The sequence below is a fragment of the Fonticula alba genome (assembly GCF_000388065.1).
Source record: "Fonticula alba strain ATCC 38817 unplaced genomic scaffold supercont2.6, whole genome shotgun sequence".
NCBI lineage: Eukaryota > Rotosphaerida > Fonticulaceae > Fonticula > Fonticula alba.
This window is the reverse complement of record NW_009242976.1, coordinates 1588946-1608484: the sequence shown is the minus strand read 5'-3', so window position 1 is coordinate 1608484 and position 19539 is coordinate 1588946. Positions and strand designations below refer to the sequence as shown.

The 19539-nt window shown below is 66.3% G+C and overlaps 6 protein-coding genes across 6 annotated transcripts; all 6 read right to left on the bottom strand.

Moving 5' to 3' along the window:
• Positions 1 to 2514, bottom strand: H696_04017 (hypothetical protein; the record flags this gene model as incomplete). Its single annotated transcript, XM_009497887.1, has 7 exons — positions 2257 to 2514; positions 1691 to 2171; positions 1405 to 1539; positions 1036 to 1258; positions 759 to 841; positions 592 to 661; positions 1 to 478 (listed from the first exon to the last, which is right to left on the bottom strand). The coding sequence occupies exons 1-7, from the start codon at positions 2449 to 2451 to the stop codon at positions 1 to 3; spliced, it is 1665 nt and encodes a 554-aa protein (XP_009496162.1). The 5' UTR covers positions 2452 to 2514.
• A 902-nt stretch (positions 2515 to 3416) lies between these two features.
• On the bottom strand, positions 3417 to 5974 carry H696_04016 (hypothetical protein). Its single transcript, XM_009497886.1, has 4 exons — positions 5849 to 5974; positions 5308 to 5399; positions 4104 to 5164; positions 3417 to 3882 (listed from the first exon to the last, which is right to left on the bottom strand). Exons 2-4 carry the CDS (start codon positions 5361 to 5363, stop codon positions 3617 to 3619), a joined length of 1383 nt encoding a protein of 460 aa, XP_009496161.1. The 5' UTR covers positions 5364 to 5399; positions 5849 to 5974; the 3' UTR covers positions 3417 to 3616.
• Positions 5975 to 7145: 1171 nt separating this feature from the next.
• On the bottom strand, positions 7146 to 8500 carry H696_04015 (hypothetical protein). The gene is made up of 5 exons (XM_009497885.1): positions 8138 to 8500; positions 7782 to 7932; positions 7631 to 7708; positions 7354 to 7533; positions 7146 to 7231 (listed from the first exon to the last, which is right to left on the bottom strand). Exons 1-5 carry the CDS (start codon positions 8388 to 8390, stop codon positions 7225 to 7227), a joined length of 669 nt encoding a protein of 222 aa, XP_009496160.1. The 5' UTR covers positions 8391 to 8500; the 3' UTR covers positions 7146 to 7224.
• A 749-nt stretch (positions 8501 to 9249) lies between these two features.
• Positions 9250 to 12875, bottom strand: H696_04014 (hypothetical protein; the record flags this gene model as incomplete). Its single annotated transcript, XM_009497884.1, has 3 exons — positions 9250 to 9660; positions 9946 to 11028; positions 11322 to 12875. 3 exons carry the CDS (start codon positions 12873 to 12875, stop codon positions 9496 to 9498), a joined length of 2802 nt encoding a protein of 933 aa, XP_009496159.1. The 3' UTR covers positions 9250 to 9495.
• A 2577-nt stretch (positions 12876 to 15452) lies between these two features.
• Positions 15453 to 16214, bottom strand: H696_04013 (hypothetical protein). The gene has a single exon (XM_009497883.1). It carries the CDS (start codon positions 15943 to 15945, stop codon positions 15613 to 15615), a length of 333 nt encoding a protein of 110 aa, XP_009496158.1. The 5' UTR covers positions 15946 to 16214; the 3' UTR covers positions 15453 to 15612.
• A 282-nt stretch (positions 16215 to 16496) lies between these two features.
• Positions 16497 to 18741, bottom strand: H696_04012 (hypothetical protein). Its single transcript, XM_009497882.1, has 6 exons — positions 18685 to 18741; positions 18289 to 18516; positions 17839 to 18148; positions 17580 to 17641; positions 17309 to 17365; positions 16497 to 17151 (listed from the first exon to the last, which is right to left on the bottom strand). The coding sequence occupies exons 2-6, from the start codon at positions 18487 to 18489 to the stop codon at positions 16948 to 16950; spliced, it is 834 nt and encodes a 277-aa protein (XP_009496157.1). The 5' UTR covers positions 18490 to 18516; positions 18685 to 18741; the 3' UTR covers positions 16497 to 16947.
• Between the last annotated feature and the right edge of the window lie 798 nt (positions 18742 to 19539).

Genomic DNA, 19539 nt, shown 5'->3' with positions numbered 1-19539 from the left:
TCAGTGCCGCTCCTGAATGTACTTGAAGTCGGTCGCCCCCTCACCGCCGAGGGCCACCATCAGGGTGTACCCGCTGGATTGGGAGGCCAAGACCGGAGCCTTCGCCAATAGTGGCCCGGCCGGCCTCAGATGCCGGGTCCCGGCCGGCCCGCCACGCTCGACGTTCCGGTCCCCGGCTCCGCGCAGCCAGGTGCACATTCCCGGCACCGAGGCGTATCCTTGCACCGAGATGGCGGCCCAGGCGCGTGGCCCGCCCCCGGACGCCGTCGGGACAGCTGCCGCCAGGGGAGGAGCGTCGGCCTGGGGTTCGGCCGCGGCAGTGCGAGACTTAAAGAGATGCCCGAAGCGACCGCGCTTGGCGGGATGGACGTTCGCAAGTTGTTCCGGCGCCGAGGCCGGGGCTGGGGCCGGGGCCGGCACGTTGCCCCCTCCAGCCGTCTGGTCGAGGGCCGCCTCCTGCAGGGCAAGCAAATTAGACCTTCCATCGGTGACGGGAGTGGTCAGTCACAAGAGTGTGGCAATGTGCCATTCTGCGTGCTTTCGCCCATGAGCAGAGAGGGAGGGGCGGGGGAGAGGCGGGGCAGTACGTACTGGACCTCTCCGACGAGGGAGCGGATGGCCCCGGTGGCAAGGGGCCCATGCGGTAGCGTGTGCGAGACAACTGGGTCCCGGCATGCGGGACATCCTCCGGTGTGAGTGGGCGTTGGACTAGGCGTGCAGCTGATCGTCCAGATGCCAGGCAGGAAGGCGGAGCGCACCCAAGCAATTCGTCATGAAGGCCGATACGCCCGGCTCATAGGTGCTAATGTATGTCATCATGGAGTCCGTCACCGGCGGGGGTCTTACGGGCGGCGGCCGGCCGAGGGGCAGGGGCAGGCGGAAGGCAAGATGGACGAGGGGGTAAGTCACTGCATGATCGGGCACAAGGGGGTGCACCCTGTCTCTTCCTCCCTCCCCCCCCCACACAGACACACGCTGGCACGGTAAATAATGAAAGAGACATTCGGGGGTTTCCGCCCCCGCAGTCTGGCGCACTTCAATCCACCGATCGCCACAACACCCAGCCATTCAACCAGATCCGAGATGTCAGCCGGCGAGAGGGGGGTCTCGTTGTCGAGGGCCGGCCAGGCCGGGGCGGTTACAGGTGAGTAGGCGAATGCGCCATCTGCCACGCGGTACAGATCGTCGTGAGTGAAGATGCCCACGTTGCTGGTTGGCTCAATCGGAGTGAGGAACCGCTCCATGGTTGCTGGCGCGCCTTCGAGGGCGGACGGGAAACAGAGAGAGAGAGAGAGAGGGAGGGAGGGATAGAGGGGGACGCAGGAGGCGCGCCGGTGAGGGAGGCGGACTCAAGTAGACCGGGGGAATGTGGTGCATGCATGGATTAGAGTGGATTTGGCGCACCTTGGGTCGAGGCCGAGGAGGCGGAAATGCGAATGACATTGTGTTCCGATGCCGGCAGGATGTGATTCAATGTGCGGCGACATGCGGCGGCGAGCTCACGGATGGTACTCTGGTTGGCAAGTGAGCCGGAATAAACTACATCCATAGGGGGTGTATGGGTGTGCGTGCGTACGTGTGTGTATGTGTGTGTGTGTGTGTGTGTGTGAGAGAGAGAGATTGTGCATGTGCGTGCGTGCGTGTCAGTCGGCCTCCATGCCTGGGACCGGGGCATATCTCCAATACGCACCGTAATGGGAATCTCCCGGGGCCACGGGGACACCAACCAACCCGGCACGATGGTAGGCGGCCCGATCGAGAAAGACATACACAAAGCCGCGAACCACGGCAAACGAGAAATACCCGGCGACAGCCTCCCGGAGATGGGGCGAGGCGGTGTCCTGCGCGATCCCGGCAGCATCATGCACCACAGGCGACTCGGCCTGCAGGAGGAATGGCCCCTCCGAGAGGGCGCTCAGGGTGCCGGCCGCGGCCGAGCTGGCCAGCCAGTCACGGAAAGCCTCATCGGCGGGGGCACCATCGGCTCCAAGAAAGTCACGAAGCCGCAGAACAGTCGACGTGAAGCTGCCCTGATGGGAGGTGGCCGCCGGGGCAAGACGCAGCCGGGCCAGAGGAGGCGAGTCCATGCTGGTCGGCCCCGGAGCAAAGTGCTGTTCAACGCTCGGACTCGGTTGAGCCGTCCTCAGTGGCACGACATAGACGACACTCGCCTGTGCCAAGTGCAAGCATGCGCGTTAGATGGATGGATGGATGGATGGAGGGGTGGTCGCGCGATGGGTCTGTCTCCGGACGCACCGACCGGCTAAGGACATGCTCGGACATCAAGGCTTCAACGGCAGCAGGCAGGGGAGCCGCTGTGTCAGATGGGCCGGACACGCTGGTCGAAGGGGCAGGACGCTTGTCGGGGCCCGGTGTGTGGAAAGATTGCGGCCAGGCACCAGGCGCGTAGGTCCGGTATGGCTCGGTGGTGTGACCAAGCAAGTGGGTCATCCTGGCGACGTGCACGCGCGGCAAGGTCCCGCCGAGTTTGTGCGTGCGTGCGTGCGTGTGCGTGCGTGCGTGCGTGCGTGTGTGTGTGTGTGTATGAGAGAGAGGGAGGATGTGCACGTGTGCGCGTGTGGCGCGTATGCGTCCGGACAGGGGAAGGAGAGGTGAAGGAAGTAAGGGAGGAAGGGCGCGTGGCGGGCGGCATATTAGACGAGATCTCGCGACGGGGTAGCTTCTGGGTATGGCCCGACATCTACTGGGGAGGGGGGGGGGGGAGGCGTTCGAGAGATGCAAGACGATGCGTGTGGGCTCCCGGATGGGAGGAGCGCGTGGTGCGGGGCCGGGGCACGGGCAGGCATCCCCAGCAGAGGCCCAAAGTCGGCACCTCGCGCCGCGCTGCCGATCAAGGCGCGCAAGGTGCTCCCTCTGGGTGGATGCACGTGACATCTAACATCAGCCGGGCAGTCTCCGCTGCCGCTGGGCCGGCCCCTCGCCGCTTGTCCTGCTCCTCTCTGGCGGGCGTGTCGTCTTCCTCCTCTTTCCCGCCGTGTGCGGGGTGGCGGGGGCGCCGGTGCTGGAGGATGGGTCTGCCCCCTTTTTCTCCCGCCGAATCTCTGCTCTTTGGGGCGGTCCAAATGAGAAGCCGCCCACCCATGACAAGCGAGTGTGTGTGTGTGTGTAGAAAATACATTATATTTATTGAGGGGGAGGGGGGACACTGTACAACAGGGAAAGCAAGGAGGGGGGAGGGGACGCAGGCAGGAGGGCACTGTGCCACGCATTGTGATGTAGGGATCTTTCTGATGCCACGGGCACCGGAGAGGGGGAGGCGAGAGGAGACGGACGGGGAGAGGGGGGCGTGCCCCATCGCCCCCCCCGCACACACTGCGCCGCCCTGCAGATGGGCTCTAAGGAGGTGAGGTCAAGGGTGCACTCTCGTGGGAGCGCATCATACACCACCACCAGGGGAAGTGGGAGAAGGGGGGGGGGGGAGAGGAAAGCACGGAGAGGGAAGGGGCGGCAGGGGAGGGGGGTGACGTATGGCCCACACCGCATGAGGACGAGTGGACGGGGCGCGACATCCCCGCCCGGTCTTTACCCTCCCCCCCGCCGAGGCAGGACAGAGAGAGGGGGAGGAGGACGAGGGAAAGCCAGCACACGTGCGTGCTTACTTGCGCTCAGCCGGGATGGTCAGAACAGCGGCCTCGTGGGTGTTGGTGGACGGGTCATCGACGACGAAGAGGACCTCCTCGGTGTCAATGCCGGCGGCCGGCTTGTTGGCGGTCTCATCCTCAGCCTCGGTGATGACGATGTGCAGGTCATCAAGGTCGTCGGCCTTCTTCTCGGCAGGGACAGGAGCGGCGGCGGTGGCGGCGGCGGCGGGCTTGGGCTCGGGCTTCTTGATCTCGATCTCGGGCATGACCACGGTCGGGACTGCAGGTGTGCGCGCGCATACACACAAACACACACACACACACAGGCAGGAGCGAAAGGGAGGAGGCGGAGGCACGGGGATATGAGTGTCAGAGCACGAGGCAAAACGGCGGCGAAGGATGGGCAGACAAAGGCCCAGCCCAGCAGCAGGGGCGTGCGTGCGTGCGTGCGTGCGTGCGCGTGTGTGCGGCCGCCGCCGCTGGAGGGAGGAGGACACGCACCCTTGGAGTCGGCCACGATGACCACATAGTCGCCATACATCTGGGCCAGCTTCTCAGCCAGGGAGAGCTTCGAGTCGGCCGGGAAGACGGCATGCGAGAGCAGGTGCTCGGCGGCGTCCTTGGACACACCGAGGACAAAGTTGCCGGACAGCAGACCAGTCAGGGCCAGGACCTCGGAAGTGTTCTCGAAGGGGAAGCCAGACCAGGCGACAAAGACGCGACCATCCCCGGCGGCGGGAACCGGCTCGCCCTTGGACTTGGCCAGGATGGCCTCGCGCACGACCTTCGGGTCGGCACCATCCTCCGGGCGGACCGAGTAGTACCCGCTGTTCAGGAACTGGTAGAGGTTCTTCAGGAAGACCCGGCCGCCGGCCATCAGCCAGACGGACTCGCCAGCGGTGCCGAGGGCCACCGGGATGACCGGGGCCGCCGAAGCGGCAGCCTTGTTGCCGGACAGGGCAGGGACCTCGGCATCGGCGGCAATCTGCTTCAGCAGGGCGGCGCGGTCCGGGGAGTTGGCAAAGAGGGCGGTGATCTCCTTGGCGGCCAGCAGCGACTCGGCCGAATACTCGGGCTTGGCCAGGCGGTTGGCGGTCGGCCCGGCGAAGATGTGCACCAGGGCGGTGGCCAGGGCGGCCGGGACGGTGGCCAGCTGGTCGATGGAGATGGCCAGGTTGGACAGGTCACCGGCGAAGATCTTCATGGCCTCGGACACGGGGCCGGCCGGGAGGGCGGCCTTGGAGGCGGCGGCGGCCTTGGCGGCGATGATGTCATCCAGCGGCTGGTACGGGGCAAAGATGCTGTGCAGGGCCTTGAGCTCGGCAGTCGGGTCGCGATCCTCGGCGGCGGCCTGGGCGGTGATCAGCGACTCGAGGGTCAGGGCCCGCGGGGTGTAGGGGGAGTAGCCAAGGGACGAGCGATCGTCGGTCTTGCTCTTCATGGAGAAGCAGGCCAGCGCGACGGCCGAGACGATGGTGGCGCCGATGATCCAGCGGTTGGGGGAGCTCATGCCGGAGCTGGCGGGGGCCTGGCCAATCTCGGGGGCAGCCGAGGCGAAGGCGCTGTTTGGTGGCCGAAGCAGGAGAGGCGCGTGTGTGTGTGTGTGTGGGAGGGGAGAGGAGGGGAGAGGGAGAGAGAGTGAGCAAGAAGAATGTAAGTTGACGGAACCGGGAGCCGTGTGGAAGGAACCGAGAGGCGTATGTACCGGCGAGGGACGGCAGTGAGGCTGCGGGTGGGCAGGGAAAGGGCACGGCGGAACATCCTGGATGAAAGATCCACTGGGAGGGCACTCGACGTCTTCTGAGCGGCGGCGAAAGAAAGAGAGAGGAAGGGGGGTCAGCAGGAGACAGGGACGAAGGAAGGAGAGGGGGGGGGGAGGAGGGAGAGACAGGGAGTTGGGCACACGGCCTCGCGGGCGACCCGGGAGGGAGTGTGTGCGTGTATGTATGTGTGTGTGTGTCTGCCTTGTTGCCTGGGACAGAGGAGCGGCGGGCGCATTTTCCGCAGCAGCCATGCCGAATAGCTCCAGCGCTCACGAGAAAGGGCGAGGGACATGCCGGCCCGGGCCGGCCAAAGGGACGGGTGTGGCGGCTGCCAGGCCAGCGGGGTGGCGGTGATCGGCTCTCACCGGGGCCAGCCGGCGGCGCGAAAGTGGGCAAGGGAAAGGGGCGAAGAGCGAGGGGCGAGCGGAAAGGGCGGAGGGCGGAAGGGGAAGGGGAGGGGGAAGAGGAGGGAGGGAATCGCACAAGGAAGGAGCGAGCGAAGCAATCCCGAATTGTCTGCGACGGTGCGGCGCGGGCCTGGTGCCAGGCTGGCTCTTCAGAGGGGAGGCAGCGGACCGGCGAGAGGAGGGGACAGGGCTCTGGCAGAGGGGGCCGGATGACACCAACCGCCAGGGCGAGGGCATTACTCATGCCGGCAGTCTATATTGGACGGGGGGCGGGCGGGGGGCGGGCGGGGTCGCACCATCCGAGACGGAGGTATCCAACTCTAGACGCGCTGGGCTGACCAGCAGCAGCCCACGCCGACCCTGGCCGAAGGCTCCGCGCGTCACCTTGCCCTGGCAGACACGGGCCGGTGCCTGGCGCAGGCCTGCCAACCGTGCCCGGCGCGCACCCGGGGGGGGGGGGGGGGGGGGGGGGGGGGGGGGGGGGGGGGGGGGGGGGGGGGGGGGGGGGGGGGGGGGGGGGGGGGGGGGTAGAAGGGAGGGCGGCGAGGCAGGGGCATCTGCTCCTGACCACACAAGTGCCGGCCGCACATCCACATCGGCGCGTCCTACTCCAAAGGTCTTCCGCATATGCCAGAAGGGTCGCCGCCTGGGGCGGGGGCACACCTGACGGCCTCGGGTCGCGCATCGCCATCTTGGTGCGTAGGGACTTCCGAGCGGAGAAAAACCCTCTCCGGAGAACACCCCCCCGAGCCGGGAAACCCGCCCCCCCACCTGGGAGCGGCTGATGGACGAGGCGGGTGTCTATCTCTCCCTGTCTGTGTGCGATGTATGTGCGCGTGTATATTTTGTGTGCGGTGTTTGGCCAGCCCGCCGGCCCGGCCGCGGGCCCGAGGGGAGAACCAGCCGGAATCAATATTCCAGCCAGCGACAATCAGCGGAATGCTATTTAGACGCCCCGCTCACGGGACCAATCCGAATCAGCCGTGCTGCTTTTGTTGGGGGGGGGGGGGGGGGGGGGGGCGAAGAAGGATGCAGGGCATCTTCCGTGCTCACGCCCGTCTGGGGGGATGCGGAAGGACAACACCGGGCGTTTGAATATCCGCGCCTGAGCCGCCCCGGGCGATTACAACGCCGTGCTGCTACTTGGCCATCTTCGAGCCCCCCCCCCCCCCCCCCGCCTCCTCCCCGTCTCCTCCTGGCAATGCTGGGCCAACTGTTGTTTTTCTTTTGTTCTTGGGGAGTTTCATCAATTGAGCTATGTTACAAAGGAGGCACAGCCGCAGGGCGGGCGGCGGGAAGGCAAGCCGCCCCCGAGCCTCAGGTCCTGCGCCGAGCAAGGCACGATGGCAAGAAAGCACCGCAGCAGCAACAGCGGCGGCGGCGGCGGCGGCGGCAACGAAAGGGGCGCCTGAAGGCAGGGCAGGGCGCTGGACCTTTTGTGTGGAAGACCGTTCACTGACTGTGGGGTGTGGCGAGAGGGGTGAGAAAAGGCGGCTTTGCCGGGAGCTGCCTCGCCAAAGGACCGACACCGGGGCAGACGCCGACACAGGCAGTCGAGGGCAAAAGGGCGAGAGGGCGCACATCAGGGCACGGCCGATCAGGCGCGCGGTCGCAAAGGCCGTGCCGACCATCTGCTCGCCGAGGCTGCCGCCAGAGCCGTCCGGCCCAGACGAGGAGGAGGATCCCTGGCCACCAAGGGCATCTGGATGCCGGGCAGCGACGCGTGCGGCGATCTGGGCCCCGTCAATCTCCAGGAGGATACTGAGGGGCGGGGGGGGGGGGGGGGAATGGAGTCAGTATGCATGCTCACATGTATGGATCGCGGAGCGAGCGTGCTCTTCCATGTGTGAACACGCACCCGCCGTCAACCGCCTCGTCGATGGCCAGCAGGGCCAGATCGTAGTAGTCGATGATGACCGACTTCTCCAGGTGGAATCTGTTCGGCTTGTCGGTCAGTGGCTGTGCATCCACGTGCAGGGGGGGGGGGGGAAGGCACCTGGCGGACGTACTGCAGCAGGCTGTTGAGGGCATCGGCCAGGGCACTGAGGGAAGTCCAAAGGGCGAGCTCATTCTCGTGCTCCGGGGCCACCATGGCCAGGATCAGGTCGCGCGAGGGGCGGTAAGAGACCAGCATCGGAGGGAGGTGCATGATCTCGCCGTCTGTCGACCGAGGCGGATACAGGCAGGGCGGAGGAGAGAAGCCAGAGCGAGATGATGGCGTGTGTGTGCGTGTGTGTGTGTGTGTGAGGGAGACAGACAGAAGAGAGCCGGAGAGGGGGGGGGGGCGAGATGCGCGTGAATGCGGCGGCAGGGGGCTGCCGGCACTTGATCAGACCCACGGGGGGCCGCAGGGGGGCACACGCACGGGGGAGGCGCCGAGCCTGATCGCAGACGCGAGCCTCGAAGGAGCGCTGCCCCTCGAGAGTGGACAGATCGATGACGTCCTTCCGGGACTTTTGGGTCTGCTGGCGCGAGCCACCGTTGTTGGCGGCGGAGCGCCCGGCATTCGGCAGGGCTGGCGGGTCGTAGTAACGAGCCATGATGCGGTTGCCCGCCGAGTCCAGGATCATCACGCCACGAATGGACGCCAGCGAGGTGTTGCTCATCGGGGCAGACATGGCTGGAGGGGGAGGGGGCGCTTGGATGGGGCGGATCGAGGGCAAAGGAGGGAAGAGGGGAGGGAGGGGAGGGAGGGGAGGGAGGGAGGAGAGGTGGGCGGAGGACGGGACAGAGGGAGCGTTAGCTGCCGGAGCAAGAGGGCCAGCGGCGGAGGTGTCACTTTTCTCGCCGGGCCCGGCCGGTAGTCGCCGGTCCGGCCCGTGGAAAGCGCCCCTGCCTGGCGGGCGGCCTCGACATCCGCTCACTAGCCAAATGCCCGCCGAGTCCCGTCACTCGGGCGGGGGGGGGGGGGGGGCTTTGGCTGCCGTGTCAGATAGTTTGCAGCCGAGGGGGACCGCTGTTCCCCGAGGTCATGGGCCCCGATATGGTGGTACTCTCTGTTGTCTGCGCCCCCCGGCCCCACCGGCCCGGCCCGGTTTTCCCCCCCCCCCCCCCCGGCTCCCGCCGCCGCCTCCACCAGCGGGTCCAACATTAATTGACGACAAATGCCAACTCTCCGGGAATAGCATAGATCGGCATCTAATCGATCTGGCTCCGATTGTTTTCCTTGCCGGATTGTGTTGCCGCCTTGCTTGGGGGGCACACTCCCCGGGCGCGAAGCCCGCCGCCCTGCCATCTTGCCCCGGGCGTGCGGCCGGCGCGAGCTCCATCTCGCCCAATCTCCGTTCTCCCTCCGCCAGTCGGCTTTTCTTTTGTCTTTCCCTTTTTTTCCCTCGAAGATCTATCTGTATTGGGACAGGGCGCGTGCGCCAGGGGAATAGGCACATTCCCCGGCGTGGGGTTCGGTTGCGCGCCGCGCTTTCCTCCTCACCCCTTTGCGCCTCCTCTGCCCGCAATCTATCTAGCTTGTGTGTGTGTGTATGTATGTGTGTGTGTGTGTGGCAGAGTGCGAAAAGGTTGGACGCCGGGGCCAGGGAGAGAGGGCGAAGTCCGCAGTGTGGCACGCGCATTGCCCTGCGCATCCCCGCACCACTCCTCGCCGGCTCTGCCTACATGGTGCGGCGGGCCTCGGTGCCGCATGCATCCATGCATCTCTCTCGCTTCCTCCCTCGGCACCTCTCTCCCCCTGTGGGCCTCTGTCTGGCCCCTCTCTCGGCCCTGCTCTCAATAGTAGTGTCCGAGGGCGATCTGGGCCCGGAGGAAGGCGATTGCCGCCTGGTTTGTGGCCGCCGTGCGTGGCGACTCGTAATAGTTGAAGATGTGGTGGGCATTCGACACGCGAACCATGTCATCGGTCAAGGACAGCTCATTGCGCAGCAGACGAAGAGTCTTCTCTCACATGGAGAGGGGGGGGGGGCAAGGAGGCCAGGGCCAGGGGGAAGCTTGTCAGTCAGCTTCATGCATGCGGCGCACCGCGGAGCCGGATACCTATCTTTCCTTGCCCGCGCCTTTGCCGGATACTCCCCCGCCTGTTGCTTGTCCCTTCCCCCCTCTAAGCCGTGGGTTCTTTTTTTCCCCTCTCCCCCCCTCCGCCGGTCGCCCGCCTGGCGGGACGCCCCCCACTGACCGGCTCCCGCGCCATGGCACATGCCGGCCCTTGGACCTGGTACGCACTTTCAGCTCCTTGTACAGGGACACGGACATGGGTGACGGGACGAGGGTGTCGCGCGTGCCGCTGATGCCGAACTGCGGCGGCAGCCACACCTCCTCGGTGCAGGGCAGTCTCCCCGCCTCAGCCGATGGCTTGGGCTTACCGTCGGTCCGTCGGGCCACCTGCCGGGCACGAATGTCGGCGATCATGTCCTGCACCATGTGATGCGGGGAAAAGCGCCGCGAGGTGGGGTCCCCATCGGGCGATCGACGCAAGAGGTACTCCTCCAGCAGGGTGGTTAGCTGCCGGTGTTTGATGAATTGCTGTTCATTGAGGAAATCCCCGACACCGAAGAAGTCCAGCACGGCAGCCACTCGGGGATCGGTGTCGCGCCGTGGATTGGTCAGATGCGCTCGAACGGCCTCGGCATCGGCCACAGGCGCCAGATCACCGGGGGCGGCCTTGTGCCGAGGTCCCGACACTGGGTCGGCGACCGGCCCGGCAGGAGCCGCCGCCGCCGCCGCCGCCGCTGCCACCCGGGTCCCGGCCACCTTGCCCACCTCGGCCAGTCGACGCTGGTGCTCCACGCGCGTGGCCGTGTGTGCTTGGCCGAGGGACAGAACAAGGGCAATATGACCGCCGGCCGAATCGCCGGCCAAAAACACGCGACGATGCTCGAGGAAGCTCGCCCCAGCAGGATGCAGATCCCCCGACAGGGGGTGGTCCCAGTCACGGGTGGGATTCATCCGGAGGAGGGCCGCCCGGCTGCCATGGACCCGACGGGCGCGCTCGACAAAGCGCGACACCGCGCGACCGGTGCGCACGAACTCCATGGCTCGGCGGCAGTCGCGCAGCATCTCCACCACGCTGTGTGCCCGCGGGCAGAGCCGGTAATTGCAGGTGGCCACCAGGAAGCCGGCACGGGCCAGGGCATATGTCATCGGCAGCGAGGCCAGGCTCTTGTCGCCGATGACCCAGGCCCCGCCGTGGATGTTGACCACCCGCGGGAGGGCCGCCACGGCGGCCAAGTTCGTCGGGTCAACATGGTCCGGGATCAGGATGTCCATGGTGAAATCGCTGTCAACCAGGCGCGATGCGGCCGTCGCCTGGGACACCCATGGGCGCCCGTTGGTGCCGCGTGCCAGGAGGGGGCAGAGCAAGCAGACAGGATCGTTAGCAACCTCCGCGGTGGGTGGTGCGCGCGCAGCCGGAAGCCGGTGCTTCGTCGTGGTCTTCGCCCTGTCGCTTTCAGCCTCCCCTTCGCCCCGTGTCTCCCTCTCGGAGTGTGTGTGCGTTTCCTTTCGCCCCCCCCCCCCCCTCCCCCCCGGGGGCACATGTGGCTTCTCCCCCCGTTCCTGGCCGCGTGGCATCGGCTTGGTGCGGCCGCCGAAAGACGCACCGCATACTCCTCGGCCGGGGGGTCGAGGAACTCGGCCCACGAGCGCCCGGCCACCATCTCCGGGTCCGTGGTGTCAGGCGGCAGGCCGGCGAAGTGCCGATCCCCACCATCTGCCCCCCCATGCCAGTAGAGGATGTGCTTGGTTTTGATGACGCCCGGCTGCGGGTCGAAGCACCAGGACCCGGTCAGGACCGAGCGCCAATTGAGGCCGCTGAACCACTGGTGTAGCAGCCCCCCCGGCAGGGGGGCCTGGCTCAAGCCCTCCAGCACATCGCGCTCCAGCGTGTCGAGCATGGTGGTGGCTTCGAATGGCCGGGCCTTGCGAATGGCCCGGCGCCGGATGGACGACAGGGCCCTGGCATCGGCACTTGGCGAGAGGGTCTCCTTGGCGACCTCCTCCTCTTCCGACTCGGACAGCTCCTCCTCGGAGTACTCCTCGTCCAGGGAGCCCGGGCTCCGGCTCAAGCGTGGTGTGGCCAGCGTCGACGAGCCGAACAGCTCGCCGGTCTTCGGGGCCAGCATTTGTAGCAGCTCCGGCGACACCTGCTCCAAGGTCCGGGCATTGGCCTTCTCCACCAGCTGGTCCAGTTCCTCCTCGAGGCGTTCCTCGGCCGCGGTCAGCGGGCGCGCGGCCCCATGCAGCCGCCCGAGGCAGGACATATTGCCGCACTGGTGATGCTGCTGGCCAGGCTGGCTGGCAGCCAGGTGGTCCTCCCCCTCGTCGAGGGGGCCCAAGTGGCCGGAGTTCGGCCCGGCACATGCGGCCTCATTGACAATGCCAAAGCTGCAGCAGCTTCCGGCCGAGGCGGTCCCCCTGCCGGCGGGGGAGCGCGAGGCGGCGCCGCCGGCCTCGGCGGACCGGAGATCCGGCGTGGGCCCGGAAAGCGGCGTGGCCGTCACCCGAGTGGACCGGGCCCGGCGTTCGACCAACTTCCAGCGCATCTGCGACAAGCGCAGGGGACGCACCGAGCGCAAATTGGCCACGGTGATGTAGGCCGTGGCGGCCACATTGGCCACCAGCCAAATGGCCACCAGCTGGGCTCCGCGGCTCGACAGCCACCGATACCAGATCCAATGGCCGGCCCCGGCGAGGAATTGCCGGGCCACGCCGGGCCAGCTGGCCGGCCGGGAGGCCAGGCTCTCGGCGGTCAGGCGCGCCAGACGCACGGTCACCGGCGACAGCAGCGTCAGGCTGGCCACCGGGCCGAAGGCCGTCTCGGCCAAATGCCACCAGCCTGCCGCCCCCACGAGGCCCATGATGTAGAGGCCGAGGAAGACCCACAGCACCGGGCTGGACTCCATCACATACGGCGGGTAGGAGTAGAGGATGATTTTGCCAAAGGTCACAGCATAGGGCGTGAGGGTGGTCACCAGGAAGAAGGAGAAGCATGCCTGGGCAAAGGCCAGGACGCCGGTTGTCATGGCCAGCAGCCGGTCCGGCTGGAGGAGTTCCCGCACCGTGTGTGTGCTGGCCACATGGAGCACCACGCCGAGGCTGACAATTCCAGCCCCGATGCCGGCGCCAAAGATCCGGTACAGCGACACGCCTCGCATTGGTGCTGTGTGTGTGTGTGTGTGTGTGTGTGTGTTGGGGGGGGGGGGGGGGATGGGGAAAGAAAAAGGGAAATAATGCGCGCCGCCTGCTTCCCCGGCGGCAGACAGGGACAGATACGGTCGGCCGGGCGTGGCGAGGAGCAGAGGCCGAGAGCAGGCTACACGGGCTCTTGGAAACCGGTGGTCGATTTGCTGTGGTTGTCTTGCTCGTGCTTTCGCGCTTTCTCGTTCTCTGCTTCCCCTCGTTTGGGCTTGCTCTCGTGCGTGCGTGCGTGCGTGCCTGCGCGCGTGTCGGCGAGCGAGTATGTATGTATGTATGTGTGCGTGTGCGTGTGTGTGTGTTTGCGCGTGAGAAGGTAGTAGGAAGGGGGAGGGTGATTTTGCAATGGCATGAAGGGGCATTTGAGGAGCCCTTTTGATCTGATGTAGACATTGGCACATGGCAGGGCGAAGCATGCGAGAGGGTGGAGGTGCGTCTCGCCGAAGGGGCCTGTCTGCTTTGCAGCCGGCCCTGGCTTAAGGTCCGCCCCCCCCCCTCTCCCTCCCTCCTCGGGCCTTCAGCCAGGGCGTGCCATGAAAGAGCGCAGCATCACCGGCGGGTGTGGCGCCATAGAAGCCCTCGCCCTTCTCCTGGCTCTCGCTCCCTGGAAGGAAGGGCGCTCCGCGGACACATGGACGCACGCGTGCTTGTCTGTGCGCGGAAGGACAGACACGCATCCGCGCGTTCTCAATGGCGAATGTCCCGGCTCCTACCCCACACCCACTAGGTGTCCGCCTCCCTCCCCGGGGCTCGGGCGGGGGCCGGATTGGCCCCCCCTCCTTGCGGATGGCAGCGTGAATTTCACAGCCCCCCAGCGTTCGAGCGAGCATGGGCCCCCCGCCCCCCCTCCGGTCAGCAGGGGGCCCCTTCGCCGGGAAATGCGGCCCCCCTTGGAGCATCTGGCGAGGTATGCTTCGGGGCGCCCCGTAGGAAGACGGCCCTCCCCGCCGCCGGGGCACCTACTTTCCCCCCCCCCCCTTTACCTCCCTTTCGGCTTCTGTCCTCCTGTCTCCGAAGGTGCCTCCAAGATGCGCGGGAGAGGGCCGCTGTGGTGTGCCGGTCGCCAACAGCCCGTCTGATTGTGGGGAAATACATGGATATCCACTCGTCTGGCAGATGCCCAGACCCTGCCGGCCTGCTGGGGGGGGGGCAACGAGACCCATGTTTGGCCCCGGGGGGAGAGTACTCTGGTGACCAACAAAAACACCCGATCTAAGGGGGGACGCGAGGGGCAACACGGCAACACCCGGACAGGCTACTACTGCCCCAGGAGTGCGGAGCATTGGCTTCCTGAAGGGCTGCGTCTCTCTCTCTCTCTCTCTCTCACACACACACACATACATACATATATGTAGGCACACGAACGCTCTCGCCCTGCCGAGCCTCTGCCCCCTCTTCGCTTCCCTCCGGCGCCCCTCTCGTCTCCGGCCACAGGGGCGTCGAGGACTGGACCAGCCAAAGGCACGACACTCAGGGCAGGGGCCACAGGCGGTCATGCCCCGCCCCTCGCCGGTGGGCGCATCTGCGGGGGTGCGGGGGGAGGGGGTGCACGGTGTTGGAGTGTCGCCCTCGGGGCATATCGTCGGTTTCCCACCCCATCCCCAGGGGGAATTGGATGAAATATTCACCTGAAAAATCCCCCGGCCCCGGGGGCGCCGCGGCAACATCTCACGAAAGGGTCGCCAGCAGATCGAGAGAGAGAGAGAGAGTGAGAGAGAGAGAGAGAGAGATCGCGTGCACCATGCCACTTGTATGACTTTCGCGGCTGGCTCCATCGAGAAACCTCCCCAATGCACGCACTCCCACTGAGCACCATCACTCCCCCGCTGCCCACCGCCCTCGGATGCTCACCCACGAGGCAGAGGTCTGACAGTGCCGACGCCCCTCCGGGCCTGCCTCCTTCGTCGCGACTGACGATGGTGCACGAGACAGGCGAAGGGCGAGCAGGGGCCAAGGGGGCGTTGGAGGCCGCGATGCCATGTGCTCACCCCCCCCCCCCCCCCTCCCCCTCCCCCCCAGCCCCCATACGTCTCGGGATATCTGGCCACCGGGGCGCCTGGCGCAATGGACACCAGATGTCACTCCCGGCGGTCGTACTGGCGGCTTAGCTCCCACTCCTCCTGGTCCTCTCACTGGCTGAGCCTACTAAAGGCAGGCATGCGCGTGGGCAGGCGCGTGTCTGCGAATGAAGGCCCTAGAGCACTGCCTCCGAAAGATGTGCCCGAGAAAGACCTCCAAAGGATTTCCTTAACACAAGTTGCCCCACACCGGGTCCCTCCCTTCCATGCGTCGCACGCCTCTCCTCCTGTGGGTGGTCCCTGGGTGCTGCTCTGCCAAGGAATGCCAAAGTCAAGCCGAGGCGATTGGAGTCTGGCAGGCCCCCGACCCCGCGTAGCCAGGGCCAATCGCTGCATGCCCTTTTATCTCCCTCAGGCTCTCTCGCTCGCCCGCTCTCCCTCCCTCCCCCCTCCCCCGCTCGGCCCCTCTGTCTTGCGCTGTCCCTCGGGCTCACATACCTTCAGGGGGCCGTGCTGCCCCGCCCCCCCCCCCCCTCTCTCTCGCTCGAGATGTGACCCATCGACAGCAGGTCGGAATCTTGTCATGTCTCTTTTTTTTTCCTCGCCAGCTGCCTTGTCGCTCCGTTCACTATTTCGCACATCCCTGTGCCGGCGCTTAATGCGATAGGACCAGCCATCATTAACCCCCCGGCGCCCCCCTTCCGGGAAGCCTCTCCCTCGCTGCCACCCCGGGCAAGGGGCCCGGGGGTGTGGCCGCGCCTGGCCAAGAGGCGAGGGCGATTTTCACGCCCCGGCCGGGACGCCCGAGCCAGACATGGGGGTTTTTACCTCGGCTCGGCTGACACACACACCGAAAGTGGCGGCCCCCGCCCTGCCCCAGGCCCGGCCGATCACCCCGCTCGATCGCTTGTCGCGGAGGCCCCGGCGGCGAGGCCAATAAGGGAGAGCGCGGGGCAGGGACCATCATTGTTGTCTCCGGCGTGAATCTGTCACAGCGCCGGCGTGTGGACATCGTGCAACCTGCCGGGGCCGGGATCCTTCTCACGCAGGTGCTCCGAAGCCCATGGTAGGCCGTCCCGGAGGGCGTGACTTTCGCGCGAACAACGGGGGCCAGCTGCCACTCGTGCGCTCGGGCCACGGCATGTCATCTGCCTTCTTCCCATCATCACATTGCTTAACTACATGTAGGTAACTCAGCGCGCTATGTGGGCCTGGGCGTCCTTTCAGGCGGGCGGGCGGAAGGACGGAAGGACGGAAGGGCGATGTCCTTTCGGAGCCCATCGGTCTCACATTCATTTGTCTGGCGTCCCAGCGCATTTTTCTCGGGGCCCAGGCTCTTCCGTTCATCCCGTGTACACAACAACACACATACACAGATACACATTCACGGCCAGCCATCACATCAGGCTGGCCTCTCTCTCTCTCTCTCTCTCTCTCGCCCTCTCCCTCTCTCTCTTTCCTCGATTTGCCTTTGGCAGTAGCTGCTCACTTGAACCCGCCGCTTCGCTAAGATAGCTGGCCGCTGCCTGCCCGGCCGGAGGACAGGCTAAAAGATCAAGGAAAGACGGAATGTGGGATCTCCATGCGTGCACACGCACGCGCGCGGAGGCCCGCTTTATTTTGGTTTCATTTTATGAGGGGCGAGGGGGAAGGTGATTGGACAACGAGACAGAGGGGGGGAGGGGGGAAAGCGAGTCGCTTGTGCTCCCCTGCGCGCATGAGGCCAGCAGGTGGAGCGCCCGAGGACATGCACGATGTGTGCGAGTGGGTGGGTGGGTGGGTGGGTGCGGGTGATCCGAGTGGGAGAGGAGGGTCCCCATCCACACGCAGCCATACACATCTTAAGGCACAGACACACCCACACACACGCGATTGCCCGCATGTGCGCGCCCCTCGCGACAGGAACACAGCGAGAGGGGGGAGGTGCACATGCGAACGCAGCAACTACTTCGCTGCCCTCCCGAAGGAAGGGGCACATTTTGCCAGATGGACATCCTCCATCTTGCCATGCCGCTTACTTCTCCTTGTTGGTGACCTTATCGACGAAGGCGAAGAAGCGAGACCAGGCCAGCTCGATGTCAGTCGGGTCGGTGGGCGGGGCGCCGAGGATCGGCCGCATACCGGCATACCACTCGGAGCTGTTGAGGAAGCCGTGGCCCTGCTCCTCATAGTTGAAGATCTCGTGCTCCACGCCAGAGGCGGCCAGCATGACGGCCAGCTGGATCGGGAGGCAGGGCATGGGCCAGGCAGATGCACCGCCGGCAGTCAGCAAAGGCACGGCGAGAGAGAGAGATAGATAGAGGAAGGAATGGAGGTGGCGCGGATGGGGAAAAAAAAAAGAGACGGCGGGGCAGGGGGAGAGGAGGCGGACGCACGCGAGCCGAGGCCTTGGGGTCGGAGATATCGAAGGGGTCCTTGACACCGAAGTGAGCCTAGGGCAGGGGGGAATGGCAGTGTCAGTGGTGGACTTCCTCATGCGTCGCTGGACGTGGGGCATGGGCAGGCGCAGCAGCAGGAGCATGTGGCGTGGCAATCTGGGCTCATTTTGCGACGACAGGAGCAAGGCACGAGGACAACCGAGTGTGTGTGTGTGTGTGTGTGTGTGTGTGTGTGTGTGTGTGTGTGTGTGTGTGTGTGCGTGTGTACCTGGACCGGCGCCTTGATCTGGGTCAGGTCGGCAACATCGGCCGAGGGGACGCCGTAGAAGCCTATGCGTGAATGACCAGCATCGGGCAGGGAGGAGGAAGGGGGAGACAAGAGGACGTCGGGCGATCGTGGTCAACACGTGCGATACAAGGGAGAGGAGGACGGGAGAGGAGGACGGGAGAAGAGACATGCCAGCCGTGGCCAGGCACCGAGGGGGGGGAAAAAAAGAAGAAGAAAGGAACAAGGAGGATGTAGGTACCAACAACACCGTCAACACGGTTCTCCGCCTTGGCAGCAGTGGCCAGGGCCAGAATGCTGCCCATGCAGAAGCCAGTCAGCACGACAGGGCGGTTGACCCCGGCACAGCCCTTGGTCTCGCGGACATGCTTGATCAGGGCGTCCAGGTCGGTGATGGCCTTGGCGAAGTCCAGGTCGTTCATCAGGTGCTCGGCCTCGGCCACCTCCAGGGTGGACTTGCCGCGATAGAGGTCGGGGATGACGGCCTCGTAGCCGCGCGCGGCGATCTGCCGGGCGTGGTCCTTGACGTCGCCGTTGATGCCCCACCACTCCTGTTGGTGCGACATGGTGCATGAGGATAGGGGCGGGGGTGGGGGGCGGGGGGGGGGGGGGGGGGGGGGGGGGATGCATGCAGAGGGGTCAGCAAAAGACACGGCCGGGCGCGTGGCAGGAGCCCGGAAGAGGCACGGACCTGGAGGACGATGACCGCGGGGTCAGAAACGTCGCCGAAGCGCAGGAGGGGGAGGTTCCCGGCGGAGTCCTTGTGCTCCTCGAGGGACTTGGCGATCTGGTTGAAATCCTTGGGCATGTTGGCGGCGGCGACGGCAGCGGAGGTGGTAAAAGTCCGGGCAGCAGTGGCGGTGATACCGGAAGTGGCAATGCGGGAGAGCATGCTTTGGGGAGAGGGGGGGGGAGAGGGCTGGAAGCCGAGGGATGGAGGGTGGTGGCAGAAAGAGCGGGCGTCGTCAGCGGGGAAGGGGCCGGTGCATGAGCGGGCCACACACACACACACACACATCCATGACAGAGTGTGGAGTGTGCGAGTATAATCCGGGGGGGGGGGGGGGGGGGGGGGGGGGGGACGAACGGTCGAAGACCAGCAGCAACGTGGAACGAAGGAGCGGAGGGGGGGAGCGAGAGAGAGAGAGAGAGATACCGCTTCGCCCGGGCGGGACGTTGTGGAATTTGAAAGGTGTCGCCAGGAGCAATCCTCAGCAGAGGGGCGCGACCGAGTCTGTTCCACCCTCCCCCTCTCCGCCCCCCGCCCCCCGCCCCCCGCACTCCGTCCTTGGTGGCTCCTGTGCAACTCCCGACCGAGCCAGCCTGTGCGAACATTCACTAGTGCCGGGCCAAGCGATCTCCCCGCAAGACTGACGGACGAGGCACGCCGGCAATTTTCCCGTCCCCCCCCCCGCCCCCCCCCCCCCCGCCACCGCCGGAAGCGACCGTAGGCACGACCGCAAACCGGTTTGCCACCCTGGGTACCGGGGCTTACTCGGCACCAAGCCTCCGGGGGGGAGGGAGGAACGCGCAGGTTGGGAGGGGGCCGGGTTCGCCCCAATAGAGTCGCCCATTCGCGCACACAGATCGAGATCCCGACACAGCGACCGGGAACACGGGCCCGCTGCGTCTAGTCTCCAAGACGTGCCGAAGGGGCAACCGGCCAGGGGCAGGGAGCACGGGCAACTCGTCGGGTGGCTTGGGCCGGGCGATCTGACCCCCTCCGGGGGGGGGGGGGGGCGGGCGCTGGAGGCTGCCGCGCCCACACCCCAACGTTCGGCCGCAGCCGCGGCCCGCTCTCGGCACAGTTGCCGACGAACGGCCCTCCCACGCCGGGGCACACAGCCCAAAGGCCGATCGCCGCGTTCCGGAAGATTAGCTGCAGTAAAAAAGACCACAGCTCAAGCAACTCTCGCCCGAGAAGCACCCTGCCCCCCCCCCC